General features: G+C 43.1%; 1 protein-coding gene across 1 annotated transcript; it reads right to left on the bottom strand.

The window, feature by feature from the left end:
* Positions 1-2241: 2241 nt before the first annotated feature.
* SPINK2 (serine peptidase inhibitor Kazal type 2) lies at positions 2242-10786 on the bottom strand. The gene is made up of 4 exons (XM_045834571.1): positions 10676-10786; positions 9831-9874; positions 3656-3765; positions 2242-2552 (listed from the first exon to the last, which is right to left on the bottom strand). Exons 1-4 carry the CDS (start codon positions 10728-10730, stop codon positions 2507-2509), a joined length of 255 nt encoding a protein of 84 aa, XP_045690527.1. The 5' UTR covers positions 10731-10786; the 3' UTR covers positions 2242-2506.
* Between the last annotated feature and the right edge of the window lie 5460 nt (positions 10787-16246).

A 16246-nucleotide genomic window follows, 5' to 3' on the forward strand; every position in this document is an offset into this window, starting at 1 on the left:
TCAAAATAATGCTGTATAAACTTAAACAACTTGACCCCACAAAAATCTATTGAATATCCAACTGTTAATTATAATACCTTAAAATCTCTGATCATTATTACACATTTCTGTTTGTTAACGTAATTACAGTCTGTGCCCTATTTTTGTACTGTATTTTATTAATCGGTTTTTATTCTTTGAAATATGTAAGATTCAAATCTCTGTTGTGGTAGAAAATATGCATCCCATATATTTCATGGGATTTTTATTTTAGACCAGTCTATGGAGGTGACCTGAAGGGCCCAAAGAGATCTACTTTGCCAGCCTTTTATAAATGTCGTAACAGAGAGTGCTCTGTTCTAGGACATGTGAGGGCAGAGAAGAAGATGGGGCCCCCCTTTCTCAACAGGCAGCTCAGCAGAGCCAAGGATTTGGAAAGCCAGCCAGGGCCACAGACACACACCTGTGTCAAGCTTACGGCTCTAATTGTTCCAAGTGGTGGTTTCTCTCGCCATCTCAGCTGAGCACCTCCACTCTGGCAGAGACTGTTAGAAAGAATGCATCATGCTGCGAAGAAATTTGGCAGCTGTACCTCCCATATATCCACTCAAGCTCTCTGCCATCTTTGCTTGTTTCTAAAGGGGGATGAAAGAAATTATGAAAGCTAAAGCCAAGCCAGTGATTAGTGGTAATTATCATCTTGGTTGTTACTAATCAGACCCAGAGAGACAATGTCATTTTGGGCAAGTCTCCACCCGGTTGTTCCTTCCTCACTGAGTTCATTCATCTGTAGAGTGATGTTGGACTAGTTATACCCAAGTCTGTCCCAATTCAGTCGCTAGGAGTCTGCATGTGTGTTATCACTGGGCGCACATACAGAAAGGGTGCATGGTCTAGCCAAGATTTAAAAAAAACCTAATGTGTCAAAATAATTTTATACCTTAAGAAAAAAACAATTGAAACATAGTGCTTCCATAAAAGCAGATGGTCAAGACTTTCACTTTTTCTGTTTATATACTTCTGTGTGTTTTTTAATTTTCTTAAAAGCATATCCTACTTTATAGAACTTCTAGGCCAAAAATAACTACAAGAACCTGGAACCAATACAAAATGATATTGAAAGTAAACTGTAATTGAAAAATGAAAATTAAAAAAGTAACTGTGGAACATTAATTTGGCACATTTATGTTATACAACTTCTCACTCCATTGCTTCTATTCCTTATAAGAACAGAGGACTGGAAATTTGGAGACCCGGGCTTCTAGTCCAGCGTACTTCGAATGTGTAATATAACCCTGTGCAAGTTGGTTTGCTTCTGTGGGCCTCAGTTTCTTGCTAAGAAGGGTGCTTGAAATAATAGTAGCTACTGTCTCTGTGGTTTCTATGTCTCAAGCACTGTGCTAAGCTGTGTCTTGGCAATAGCTCCATAAATTGAGCATTAGTCCCATTTTCTAAAGAAGAAAACTCAAGTACAAGTAGGTATTGGAATCAGAATTTGAATTCAGGTTTAGATGACCCCCAAATGCCACATTCTTTCCACTGCACACTCTCCCAGACACCTCCTAAGCCATGTCTCATGGTTTCCTGGTGCTATATACAGTACAACACACTTAAACCTCGGAATTGACTCAAAATCCTCTATCTAGAACACAATATTATTCTAAATTATTCTCTGGTCACATGTATTCTTTATGTTGTATCAAATTCTAAAACAAGGTGTCTCCACATTAACACTATTGACATTTTAGAAGAATTCTTCAGAGCTGTCCTGGGCACTGCAGGATGTTCAGCGGCAGTGGTGGCCTCTAACCACTAGATGTCAGCAGCACCCACTCTCCAGGTGTGACACCACAAGTACCTCCAAACACTCTGCCAAGGGTCCCCTAGGGGAAAAGTCACCCTGGGGTTAAGAACCACTGCTCTAAAAGGAGGACAAAGCCAAATACCTGCATTAACCTGGAAGGAAAACTGTATTAAAAGAAGTTATTGAATCTAGTGAATATTTGCCTTGCATAATTCTTTGTTCTGACCAGCTCGGGCTAAAGTCAGCTCCATCTATTTCACAGTTATTCACCATGTGCAAATAACTGGACTAGTTACATATTACTATCCAAGATTCAGGGAAGTAGTTAATTAGCATAAACCTTGGCTCTCCACAGTGACTCCACTTCGCCCACAGGGAAATTCACCTTTGCCTCACAGGCAAAGAGCCACCCAGAGGCTGCTGAGTGAGAATAAATATTCACCAGAGAACAGCAGTAGTTGAATACATGCTGATTTTATTCCAGCTAAACAAAGCAATGCACAAGTCATCCGAGCAACAAGCTTAGCTCAAGAAATAAGATTTTTTTTTTTTGCTTTAATTATCAGTTCCTGCACATGGCTGTCTTCCACACCTCCTCTCGGAAAATGTAGGTTAACAAATCTCAAGCAAAGAAACACAAGAAAAGAGAAAAAGGGGAAATGAAATTTATCTAGTGTGCAGGTGAAGGTGGTTTCTCCAGCTTCTCTTCTGTAAACTGCTCCATCAGCATGGTCCATCTCGGATTATTTTAATATTGTGGCCATCTTCTCTGCAAATTGGACAACCATAAAAACACATTTACCACCTACCATACTGACACTGTCCTGGTATTATTAAAAAGACCCATGCCATTGTAGATTACATTCCTTCTTGAGCGATGTTTATGTAATCATTTTTGAAGCTAAACAAAGAAAACAATGAGGGCGACAGCCCCAACTCTGCTATGTTTTTTTCTCTAACTGTAGGGCACAGGGCACTAACCCCAAAAGAATCACTCTGAGAAGACCTAGGTAGCTCCCTGAAGATGGAAGTCAGAGAATGGGCCCCTGAAATACATACCTGGAGAACCAGTCACAGTCACTTGGCCAGGTGTGTTATATGAAGGGCATCAGGTGTAATGCATTTACTACTTAGAGTTCTGTGGGCACAGTTATTCAGATCTGTTTGCCAACTACTGTATTTTGCCGTGAATAGTGTGCACCCATGTTTTAGTGCTGCCCATGTATAACTTGCATCCTTATCTTTCCCTCAAAAATTTGGGCAAGAAAGTGTGCATTACACATGGCAAAATACATAATGCCGCGGGGTATCAAGTCACCGGCACATGCCCTCTGAATTTCAAAGAACATTTAATATTCCACAGAGTTTAACTATTAAATATATTCTTAACTTTGGAAAGTCACCCATCCATGGAAAGTAACAGAACTTGATTATCTGGTCTACCGCTGCACACGTCCTACTCCAACTCCAACCTGGAAAATGCACTGTAGGAGCCCGTGTACTTTTGAACATCAGTCTGAAAACAGAACTACTTATGTTGTGTGTGAATCTTATATCCAAGAAAAGAGCCACTACCTCTTAAGGAATCAAAATTCAAGAAAGACTAAAGAAAACATGGCTATTCTGTCCTGACTGGTGTGGCTCAGTGGACAGAGTGCCGGCCTGTGAATCAAAGGGTCGCTGGTTTGATTCCTGGTCAGGGCACGTGCCTGGGTTGCAGTCCAGGTCGCCAGCAGGGAGCACGTGAGAGGCAACCACACATTGATGTTTCTCTCCCTCTCTTTCTCCTCCCCTTCCCTTCTCTCTAAAAATAAATAAATAAAATCTTTTTTTTAAAGAAAACATGGCTATTCTATACTGTAAAAATGTTACCTGATTTTCAAGCACAGAGTACACTCGTTGGGATAAGTGGACATGTCACTTCCACATACAGGGTTAAAGTCTCTGGGACATCCTGGCAATATATAGTGATTACAGTTTGGCTAGAAAAGAAAAAGGAAGACAACAATTAGAGAACAACTTGAAACATTCTCATCACAAAATAGCTGAGGGCAGACAAATTCCCAAGTATCCTTAGATTTCCTAGAAACATGCTAGAAAAATATTTATCTTACACATACACGCACATGCACACACACACAAATGGCTTTTTATTGCAGAATTCAGATGCATTGGTTCAATACCTACTACATAATAAAAGATTCCCTGGGAAGGTTCGTTCTGATTTTCTAATGAAAGCCCAAAGCATGCCACCATGCCTACTTAATTATTCTCTAGCATCATAATTTGTACTTCCGACTATCTCTACATGGATGTTCTATTACATTCCACCTTAACCCCTTGGCATAATGCTAAGACACACTTGGGAACCTAAGTTTTTAGTCTGGACTTTTAAAGATACTGGCATTTAACCACCAGCACTAAAGAAAGCAGCAAGTTCAGAACTGGACCTTAGGAGTTGCTATGGGTTTAATTGTTTCTGCCCCCAAAAGGTACATTAATGTCTTAACCCCCAGTACCTCAGAATGTGACCTTATTTGGGAATAGGATCTTTATGTAGTAATCAAGTTCAATGAGGTTACAGAGTAAGCCCTAAACCAATATGACTGATGTCCTTACAAAAAGGGAAAATTTGGACACTAAGTGACACACTAAGGGAAGGATCATGTGAAGACAAAACACATTTTTTACAAGCAAAAAGATGCCTGAGGCCAACCAGAAGCTAGGAGAGAGGCATGGAACCAATTCTCCCTCGCACCCCTTAGAAGGAGCCAACCCTGCCAACACCTTGATTTTGGACTTCTAGCCTCCGGAACTGTGAGGCAATCAATTTCTGTTGGTCTATCACCCCACTTTGTGGTATTCTATGACAGCGGCCTGAAGAAGCTGATATGCGGTCATAGAACTCAAGCATCTGACTTGATGGAATGGAGACCAGAAAGGTAGTATGTCTTGCTCTTAGACACTAGTGTCCAGCAAGGCCTGGACTAGGACGGGTCACAGAGTGTGCAGAGTGCCACATTAACAAAAGGTTAAATACATGGCCTGCTGCGTGTCTGTCTTATAGTCATACATTTACATACACAGTTCCCTTGAACAATGCAAGAGGGTTAGGAGCACAAACCCCCGAAGCAGTCAAAAATCCACTTGTAACTGCTGATTCCCCCCAAACTTAAGGCATTTGTTTATCTTAGTAAATGGTGATCACTTTTCTTCACTTCAGAGTAAATGGAGTCAGCCATTTTAACACTCTGAATAAATGAAATACACCTTTTTATTGATAGTTTCTGGGTTTAAAAAGACCTAAGCAGGGCTGGCTGTGGGCCAAACTCTGTAGCCAAACAGGTTTTGCCGGCCCTTTCCATCCTCTCTGTCCTGCACTCTGCGCCCACTCAGGGGCACGCTGTGTTCTTGCTGCGCCAGGCTCCCGGCTATGGTGCCACGTGGGGCTGCTCACCCTCTTATCCAGTGACTGGGACAAGTGGTGGTTAGTCATTTATGGAAAAAGTAAATTGAAGCAAGGAAACAATAAAAAAAATAATACAGACTCTAAACATTTTATCCTAAAACGTAACTGGAGACAAAACTGCCAATCTTCTGATGTAAGAGAATGAATAGCGATGCATTTGGGCATTTGTCCTGCTAGGTATGACCATGTGATGAAGAAGAATCCAACGGGATATATGTGGAATTATTGTGCAGTAGCTTCTGGGAACCTCATTGAAAACCAAACAAACACAAAAAACCCACTACCTGTCTTCCACTTCCCTCAATTTGTGTTGTTGTTGGCCCACTCCTCCATCCTGCTGCTGGGCGCATGGAGGACCAGGAGGACCAAGGCCACGTCCCAGGAGGGCACCACTGTGCACTGTTATTTTGAGCCTTTGTTCCTTGCAGCTGAATCTAATCTTAACTAACACAGGAGATAAGACCTTTCCTTTGAATGTTTCAACTAATTAGAGTTCTGTGTGTTATCACTGCAAAACTCATAAATCACTTAGGAATTCCTGTCTCGGTTTCTTTAAAAAAGGATTTCTCAACTCCTATTCACATGTGGGAACCAGGGGAGTCTTCGCTGTGGGAGGCTGTTCTTCATCTTGTAGAATGTCTGGTCTCATCCTTGTTCTCTCTTTCCTAGTCAAAAATATCTGTCATAATGTCATCTGGGGGTGAAAGCACCCCCAGTTGGGAGCCACTGTTTTACAGCACAGTGAGATTTAAAGGCAATTGCAAAACAACCTAATATACAATTTTTAAAAATTTTTATAGTTGTTTTACCTTCACCTAATTCAACAGCAATTCTTTTTTTATTTAGCAATTTGTCTTTTAGCAAGTCTTTTAAAAGCATTCAACACAGTTCTCACCTGAGCTACAACTTTCCTTCTTTACACTCATGTTTATGTTGTCTTTACGTTTTTAATTAAAATAAGTCTGGCGGCTGGCCTAACCGGCTTCTGATCACACACACGTGAGTCTTGGTGCCGCAGTAGCTCCGCTGCTGGCAGACAAGAGAGCGGTCTGTCTACAAACATCCAGTGATGCATGTGCTGTGAGAATTACTCACGGAGAAGGGAGGGGGTCATTCGCTTGTGAGGTACTAAAGTGGAGGGTGGTTGCATGAGTTTTTGACTGCTAATAAGTAGCACATGGTGGACCCACATGGGGCTGAATGGGCGGGCACATCCTGGTGGCAGCTTGTTAAAAACACAGATCTGGGGGCCTCACCCAAGACCTAGTCAATCAGAGAATCTCCAGGGTTGGGATCTGTGTGTCTAGAGTCCTCTGAATTCTGAGTCAGCGAGGACTGGGTTTGGGAACGGCTGCTCCCACCCATCTCAGCATTCAGTCCACTCTGACTACTTGGTGAATGCTAAGGAAAATGCACAAAGACACTGAATTTGATGCACGATTTCAGAGAACCCTCTGCTCTAGACCTGTACTGTCTCCCCTTTATAATCAAGACATATCTCGCCTGCATCCCAGTCTCTCAGAGATGACGAGGTAAACAACTAGCTACTCAAAATCAATCTAAGCCTGAGAGTGTTAGGTATTTTTATATTCAACAGGAGTTTTCAAATGCTTTCATCTCAGAGGATGACTCATACATGACTTTTGAAGAGCTGAGGTAAAGAATTTTTTTTTTAAGCAGAAGACTTTTGACGTCCCTCAGATCTTCGGGGAGCCGGCCTGGCTAGAAGGAAGTGATGGTGTTCCAGTCTGTTTCCAGCCTGCCTGATTCTCCTGATTTCAAAGCTCAGTTTGGCTACTTACCAGGTGACTTTACGACATTTGGGTTACTCACTTGCTGGATTTCCTCTGATCTGAGATATAGGGCTGTATGAACAAAGACTTTTTAACCTTATTGATGAGGTCACAGAATTTCATGAATAAATTATTCCCCCATAAGCCCTTAATTTTACTCATTTCCCCAAATTTATGCCAAAGGAAAAAAAATTGGGATAGGTTCATCATCTAGGGAGGCTTTAAATTATACCCAGGATGCCAGCTATAGGGAGTCACACCTGGTAGACCGTTCCTCAGACCTTCAGAAGACTGTCTCAGGAAGAAGAGAGGAGCGTAAGCTATGAGAAAGCAGAGAAAGGCTCAGAGAAGCAGAGAAAGGTAGGCTGCGGTAAGGACATGAAACATTCTCCGTGGGCACTGGGAAGTCTCTAGGCTCTGCACAGGGATGTGCTCTACTCGGAGTAAAGATTTTGAAGAGTAATTGCAGCAGCAACATGTGGCAGGAGCTGGAAAGTGGAGATGCTAAAGATTGAGGACCCACTTACGGGGCTGTTACGCGAGTCTAGGTTAAGAGGTAATAGGGCCCTAAACTGGAGCGGTGGCAATGGAAATGGGGAAGGAAAAACAAGGATCTCTTGCACGATTGATCTGCTTAATAATCCTATACAAATAGAGTAGGTTTCTGTGGTAACTGCCTCCTGAGAGTGAAGGTTTCCTTAAAGTTTGCAGCCTAGGCACCTCATTTACCTTACCCTACCTAATCCCAGCTCTGAGATGGAGGTGGGATTATCCCAATTTTCTGGCAGAAAAATCAAACCCAAGAAAATTGAGTCATTTGATCAAAAAGTATTCCTGAGCTCCTACTGAGTGCTGAATATTGGACGCTAAATAACAAATAAGACATTATCCTTGATTACAGAAGTGTACAGTTTACTGGGGGGAGACAGGCAATTACAACCCAGTGCTATGACGGGGCCCTGAAGAGCCCTGGGTCTGGAGTCAGATCCCTTGGGTTGGAACCGTAGTTCCCTCATTTCCAACTGACCGTGGCCAGAAGGGATAACAGTGATACCTACTTCATAGTTATTACATATAAAATGCCCAGAACACTGCTTGGCACACAGGGATTGGCACACAGTAAGCATTCCTTGTTGAAGAAAACCAAAATATGTTACCTCTAAAAGATGGCTCTTTGACATAAAAATAATTTTGACCTAAAGGGAGTTTAAAAGCAGCAAAGTGGGGGTGGGCTGGGTAGGGGGGGACAAAAGGAGAAAATTGGGACAACTGTAATAGCATACACAATAAGATATTTAAATAAAATAAAGAAAAATATAGTAAAATTCTAAAAACACCCAGCAAACCCAGAAGAAGCTCTCTCTAGCACCCCCTTTTCTGCCTAAAGGCTGAATATAAATTCTCCTTAACTGGACAGAATCTAGAATCTCATCAGCCCGGAGGCATCTGCAAACAGACCTTGTCACACTAGTTTTCTTTCATTTACTGGGCCATTGTTTGATGCACCTCGGAAGCATAAACCACTTTCCAGTCATTTCTCTACAGATTTGCTGTTCTTCAATAAAGAAGGCATGTAAACTGGAGTTCTAAGCTACCTCTTTGAGTTCCTCATCTCTGAGCGCTCCTATGTGGCCGTGTAATGCACATGTTAATACACTTGTTTGTTTTTCTCTTGTTAATCTGTCTTTTGTCATAGGGACCCCAGCTAAGAACTCAGAAGGGTAGAGAGATTTTTTCCCTCCCATACACTATTATAGTGATGATGATGCAGTATAGGTCAAATGGAAGCAGAAGGTGCATTTCTATCTACTTTGGAAGGAGGAAATGGGGTGGGAAGGTTTCCTGGAAGAGGTCTAATCTGAATTGGACACTCAAAGTTATGTAACTCCAGAGGTCAATATCCCTATATGTAAAATAAAAACATCTATTTATCTTACAAGGTCATTATGAGAATTGACTGAATATACAAATGGACAATGTCAGACCTGGCATTAAAATAGAAATCTGACCCACAACCTGCAGCAACCTTCCCAGGAAACTAATTCATTATTTGGAATAGCCAGCCCAGGAAGCCAGCCTACCATAAGTCAGACTCCTAAGAAGACAGATGGCTAGCTCTGGTGACGGTCCAGGAAGCCAAATAATAACCTCTATAATAATAGGCCCCAAATGGTCAGGACTTAACAGCTGACACTTTCTCTAATTTTTGTTCCTGCTTCCAACTTAGGACAAGTTGGAGAACACCTAACATGCACTCCTGACCATCACACGTCCAACCCACACACTACTTGGTTTCAGGAGCCAGTCTCCAGCCTCCCCAGGCCAGCAGCCTCGCATCAGGGCCCACCTGAGGCCTTCCTTTCCCCCACTACAGAGCTTTCCCACTCCCCAACCTGCATTTTGAGTTTCTGCCAAAACACAAGTGGCCAGGCTGACTCCCTTGTTACAGCAAGTTCTGAATAAATAGCTTCTCTTTGTTCTCATGTGGTTGGTCTTTGCTTCCACTGGATTTCATTTGATAAGGTACTGTGCAAAAAATGTTTAGTACAAAGTGTAACTATTAAGCCAAGGACTTTCTGAATCATTTAAGGAAATATTAAAGGAAACAAAGCCCTGAGGCCTTCAAGCCATGAGCTATTTTCATCCAAAGCCTCCCGGAGATTCTGGCTTCTAAAGCAGTCCTTAGTTTCAAATGTGGCCAGTCAGGGCTGAAAGCTAGCCCCCAACCCAAACCGTTGAGGGATTCAGTGTATTATAGAAACAGGACCAGTGGTTCCCTACTTACTGTTTTATATTCTGAAGGTTCATCAAATTGACTGTCTGTAGAGGCTGCAAGAAGAAGACAAGACATTTTAAAGTATGTGATTAAGGTCAATTATTGTTCACAAGGGGCTTTTAAAATCAGCCCATCACTTTTCCAGGCCACTCCTCCTTTCCCTGGAATGCCTAGCTTCTTTGAACCACCCCTCTGATCCCCACACTCTCCTCCAAAGGACACTCAGCTATTTTTTGGCAGTTCTCCTAGCAGGCCCACACAAAGAACATTTGGTATGGGCTCCATAACTGACTGCCCAATAGGTTTGCTTGAGCAAGGACTATGGAGCTATAAAATAAAAGTCAGAGTAGTAACTCCTGATAATTCACCATATTTTTTTCTTCTGCAGCTCAGGGTAATGAACGCAAAACTTCAGGCGTTACCATTTTAACTCCATTTTTAAAAGGTGTCAAGTCTGGCTGGACTGAAGCCCCTTTCTCATACGCCTCTGAGTTCCCAATGCACTTGGCGTTCACTATTCCTAGTTCCCATACACCAGGGCCACTGTGCATATAAAAAACTCTACTCCTTATCTTGGGCTCCAGACAAGGGCTCCAGAAAATCTGCTTTAAGGGAGAAAGAGCAGACAGCAGGCTGTCACTAAGAACAAGCTGGGAGTGAAGCCCAAGCAAGAACTACAGGGTCCCCGGCTTCTCAGCCACCCCCCAAACTCCGACGTTCCTCTACCAGGAACTGCCACTAACAGTGCGAGGAGGGACGCCAGGGATGCTGGGATCCGGATGGTCACCAGTGAGACTCCCACTCATTACTCCTCCAGGGTTCCTGGGCCGACCAGGGTGGCGGGTGAGCGTTACCTGTCAAGTCCCGGGACAGGAATAACAGCAGCACGCTCACCCCCAAGAGAGCCATCCTCCCTCCTCTCCCGGCGATGGGTGACTGAACGCACTGGTGCCCGCGAGACTCCGGACGTGCAAAGGTCAGGCAGGCTGGGCTGAGGGCGGGGCGGGGAAGGGGCGGGCTAAGAGAGGTGTTAAGAAAGGGTAAGGTAGGAAGGGGAGGGGCTGGAGCGGATGGGTTGAGGGGGGAGCAGGGGAGAAAGGGTGAAGAGGAAAGTAGATGTTGCACCTACCTTAGTCCTCTACTAGTCCACTCCCCCACTCCTTCCCCACCCCTACGACGATGGGAGTAAATGATTAAGAGGAGGGTCTCCTCCTGCAGCAAACAAGGACCCTGTAAGTGCCGTGGGAAACAACCCTGTGGGCTCTGTCAGTCAACCCCTACTTCTTCAGCATCTACTCTGTCCCAGTGTTTTGGGGGCTGAACTCAGCAAAAGAATCCCTGCTTTCAAAAAGTTTCTGTTGTAGGGGTTGTGGATGGGGTGACACAGGGAACTCTAAAACAACTGAATAAATACAACAATTTCTAAAATTAAGCGTTAGAAAACGGGGGGCAGGGGGAGGGAAGACTTTCCATTGGGAGTTTGGGGGGTGGAAAATAGGCCTTTTAGAGGTGACATTTGAGCTCAAAGCTGAGGCATGAGGAGAAGGAAGCTTGGTGAAGGCCTTGGGACAAGTATTCCAGGCTCAAAGAAAAGCAAGTGCAGACATCCAGGGGAAGGAGTCGGCCCAGTGTGTCAGCTGGAGCCCTGCCTGGAGGAGAGGGAACTGCAGGGCCCAGAGCACGTGTGGCTGGGTGGGCCATGATAAGGGGTTTGGATCTTTTTTCTGGTTGCAGTGATAAGCCAGTGGAGGATTTTAAGCCAGGGAATGCCTCCAATCTGAATTACATTTTGATAGATTGGATGAAGAATGGATAGGAGAGAGGAGATTTATCAGAGAGACAAATTAGGTGACTTTTGCCACGATCCAGGTGAGAGATGAGGACATGTATAGAGGGCAGTTATTCTGTTCTTAAGCAACTAGGCATAGTCCTAACTCGGGTCACAGTGGCTGTTGTGTTGTCACAGAGCCGAACACTCCAGCCTATAGGCAGTGATATTGTCTGTTTCTCTGGCTTCTGTGTCCCTAGTGCCTACCACATGCTCAATAAATAAATGCTGGCTGAATAAGTGAACTTTTAAAATGTTAAACTGACATCACAAGAAAAAAGTAGAGCAAAAATGAGGAAGACTCGGGACCCAGGAAGCAGACGACAGTATAGTAGTCCTACAGCTCAGCCCATCCAGACTGGAACAACCAGTGGGCCCTGGGGGACCATTTCTAGAGGGTGACACAGATAGAATAGGAAATGTGTCCTACAGTAATTGGGGTGAGATTTTCACCAAAGGGGTAACTTTGGGGATTGATTAGTAACAAGTACAAAGAAAACTAAGTAGGCTGGGGGTGTGTGCAGTGACAAACAGAAGTGTAGGTGATGGTCTGAGACTCTACAGCCAGGCCGGGAACCGGGGACATGGCAGAGCCTGACCCCAGGCAGGGTCTCACCTCAGTGGGGCAGACATGCCTGCGACAGACGCAGGTAAATTTCAGACTATGTCCAACAAACAGGTCATTGGAAGAGCTGATGACACGAGTAGCTGTACTGATGACCTGGAGAAAAACATTGCAGGCCCCATGACACAGGCTGGGGACGGGAGGACACCTGGAAGGGGGACACAAGACACCTGCTACATGGAAGAGCTGAAGGCTGCTAAGTTACACTGAAACCAAGGACATTGTTTTCACAAGCCAAGAGAAGACCAGATAGCTTTTTGCATGTACCTACTATGTACAGGCAGATTTTGTATTACAAAGTGTGCGTTTTTCTTATCACATACTATGTAGTTAGCTTATAGAGTGATTTTCCCACCAGTTTCTTCCACATGGTAACTTCACATCTTGGACATTGGTCAGTTGTGCTATTAAATATTGAACACTAAAACTTTGATGGGTCCTGCATAAGACTGTCAAATTTTTTAGTATATTTTTTTGAAGTTGAGTTTTCCCCTTATCATTCCTTTTCTATGTAGTAGTTGTTGTTGGATAAAAGTTGCTGTGTAATTCCTTTTCTTTCAGAGATACAGTATATCCTTCCGTTATAATTACACTTTGTGAAGTAAAACATTTATAGTATCTAGGGCTCTTTAATTCTTCACACTGAGTGATGAGCTAATACCAAATAGTGTGTTAGTGATATTATTCAAATAGTTAAAAACATTTAAAAATTGTTTGTGCACAAGGTAAATAAGTTTATTAAAAAACAGAAAAACAAAAGGCACACACACACCCAAACTGCTCATTCAGAAAATGCTTGGTACTACTCAACAGCGATTTTATGTCTAAGTCCCTAAGGTCGGATGCTAAAATAATGAAGAGTGACCACTGCCACTTCAGTGCGAGATGGTTTAAATATGGAAAGTGACTGAATTGTCTAATGTGATGAGGCATTTTGCATGAGGTTTGAATGACTTCAGTAGGACCCTAGATTGTTCATCTAAAATAGTTACCATAGAACGTCTGGCTGGATTTTAAAACACAATCACTCCATCTTTTCTTTGAGCTACTGATTGGAAAAAGAAACAGAAAAGGAAAAGAGACCGTATTCAGCCCATGCCAGCCACTTCGCTAGAAAATAGTGAACAACTTATAGTAGGCTCAGGTTTTTAAGGAATGTCTTTACTGTCTTTAAACTCCTTCTTACCTACATTCTTGCAGACTGGTGGTTTTATTATTGATTATAGCAGGCAAGGACAATAAGTCTTGTCACTTAGAAATGGAGGGTCAGGAGTGCTAAGTCTTGACTGGGAAGGAGAGCCACGTGGTTATCACAGCAAAGTGATTTTGTATCGAAGAAGTGAAAAAGTTAAGGAGTGGTATTGTGCTTCACAGAGGAAAACCCTTAAACCTTAATAAGCACAGTGTGATTTTTTTAAGTTCCTTATTCACCAGTCTTGATTATTTGTATTGCCAATATATAATAATATTAAGGGGAAAAAGAAAACTAAAAAAAATGAAAAAGACAGTCATTGGCTTCAGGAAAAACAAAGTTGTTCACTAATGTAAATATCGGTCACTGGTCCAACCAAAATTGTGATGAACTCTTTGGGGAGAACAGGGAGGAAATGTACACATGGGTAGTGAGAGGGAGAGGAGGTGAGAAAGAGTTAAATCTTTCCTGGTGAAATACAAGGGATGAACATCTAACCTGAAAAACCGAGAGGTTTATACATATTATTTAGAGATGTGAAGATAAACATCCAAAGAATTAAAACAGTGCAAGTTGGTTTCCTCTGGAAATTGGGAGACCAGACAGGAGGGAGAAAGCAGGAACCGCCCACTGCGTTTCCTCTTAACAAGCTTTGCATGTGTCAGGGGCTGAATTGTGTCCCCCCCCTACTAAACTTGTGTTGAAGTTCTAACCACTGGGACCTCTGAGTGTAACTGTATTTTGAGATAGGGACTTTAAGAAGGTAGTTAAGTTACAGTGGAGTCAGAGGGAAAATGGCCATCTGAAACCCCAGGAGAGGAGCCTCAGGGGAAAAAAACAAATGCCTGCTGACACACTGGCCTTAGACTCCAGGCCTCCAGGACTATGAGGAAATGCACTTCCACAGCATTAGCCACCTGGTCTGTGGTACTCTGTTAAGGCAGCTAAGTGAACTAATACAGCACATACCAGTGATTTAAAAACATTAGCGTTATATGAATGTATTGTTTTTTATTAAAATAATTAAATTTTGAAAAATTTAGCAAATAGCCCTGACTGGTGTGGCTCAGTGGGTTGGGTGTCATCCTGCAAACTGAAAGGTGCCCTGTTCTATTCCTTGTCAGAAAACATGCTGGGTTGTGGGCCAGGCCCCCAGCTGAGGGCACACAGAGGCAACGAATCAATGTTTCTGTCACACATCAATGTTTCTCTGCCTCTTTCTCCCTCCCTTCCCCTCTCTCTAAAAATAAGTACATAATAAATAAATAAATAAATAAATAAATGAAATTTAACAAAATTATTCTATGACACAAACATCAATGTCCTCCAACAGTACCTCATATAGCATTTGAGAATATTCACTTACTGATTCTTTATTTTTAACAAGCATCCTTCAACATATTTACTAATCCTGAGTATGAGTTTTGGTAGCTATTCAGCAAACCTTAATGAGAGGGTTAGAGAAGAAAAGTAATCTTGCCAAAGAAGCAGAGCAAGTTCGCGCAGTGGCAGGTCCATTTTCTTTCTAATGTTGATTCTGTGACGTACTCCCTGTATGAGTCAGGGTCTCACCTGGAAAACACAAGACCCACTAGGAAGTGCACCAAAGAGAATTTAATATAAGAAATTGGCCAAACCAATATTGGAAAACTGCAAAAAGCAGAAAGGGAACAATGAGGTCACGCACAGAGATGGTTAACTTCAGGATGTAGGTATCACCACCACCCCCCCGGTTGGGGAGAACAAAGGACCAGCATTGTTAGAAGCTAGAAATTTGGAGGAGAGGCCCTGGAGAGCTGGGGATCAAACCTCTGAGAAGGGGTGCTCTCTGCCTGGGGCTGGTGGGTCTGAGGGAGCACAGTGAGGCAGTTCTGAGAATGTATGACAAAGTGGGGACTGCCGTCAGCTGCTGTCACCTGAGGTGCTGCCGAAAGGAACAACAAGCACATAGGAGTAGGTCCTCCTCCCTGTCCTCGCCTTGCAGTGTCTTCCTAATGCATCCTATTGGCAGACCTTTGGGAAGCCAGCTGGGCAAGTAGAAAAGATCTAGCATCACAGAGTCTGGAAGGGTGGCTTTAGAGCTGACATACAATAACCTAATGACTGGCCTGGTCACATACCCCACCCCTCGACTTTAGCAACCACAAAAACTGGGACAAGAAGACAGCGTGCAGTTTTAACTCCATCTGGCACCATGCACAGCTGAATTCTGGCTAGTGTCCTGTTTGAAGCCAAAGGGTAAATTTGGAATGAGTGTTAATGCTTTTCTGAGTCACTTAGTATAAGTTCTTTGAACAAAGGTCATAAAATACAGATGGCTTATTCTGTTCAAGACTTTCATCAAGGGTTGATATATAAATATACAAAAGTGTTTTCTCAACTTTGTTGGATTGCTGTTAACAACTAACATACAAGTTCTGTCTGGAAAAAAAAATCCAGCCATTACTGATATAATGAGAATGGTTTATGTGACATCGATGTAAACTGACAGCCAGGGAGCGTGGACTGGAATGCACATGCGTGGAGAATGGCGACTTCACTGTCCTGGTCGGTTGGGGTGGTAGGTGCAACTGAGTGAGCATGTGTACAGTGTGGCCGTATTGAGTGAGTAGAGCAACGGATGAGCATCAAATTTTGTCTTAAGCTTGAACATTCCTCAGCAGAAACTATTTGGGTGATTCAGAAGTCCGCAGCTTCATCACGATAATGAGCCTGCCCTTGCATCATGTCTCGTGCAGAGCTTTTTCGTGACTCAGCCGCCCTACAGCCCATATTTGGTG

Source organism: Phyllostomus hastatus, unplaced genomic scaffold (assembly GCF_019186645.2).
Source record: "Phyllostomus hastatus isolate PE091 unplaced genomic scaffold, TTU_PhHast_1.1 phas_contig_196, whole genome shotgun sequence".
NCBI lineage: Eukaryota > Metazoa > Chordata > Mammalia > Chiroptera > Phyllostomidae > Phyllostomus > Phyllostomus hastatus.

Bases quoted from the DNA above. Each gene is read 5' to 3' on its own strand.
- SPINK2 (XM_045834571.1), bottom strand. From the start codon at position 10,730: ATGGCTCTCTTGGGGGTGAGCGTGCTGCTGTTATTCCTGTCCCGGGAC. The intron at 9,875-10,675 runs GTAACGCTCACC...TTCTTCTTGCAG, and splicing joins CCTGTCCCGGGACTTGACAG to CCTCTACAGACAGTCAATTT. The intron at 3,766-9,830 runs GTAAGTAGGGAA...TTTCTTTTCTAG, and splicing joins AACCTTCAGAATATAAAACA to CCAAACTGTAATCACTATAT.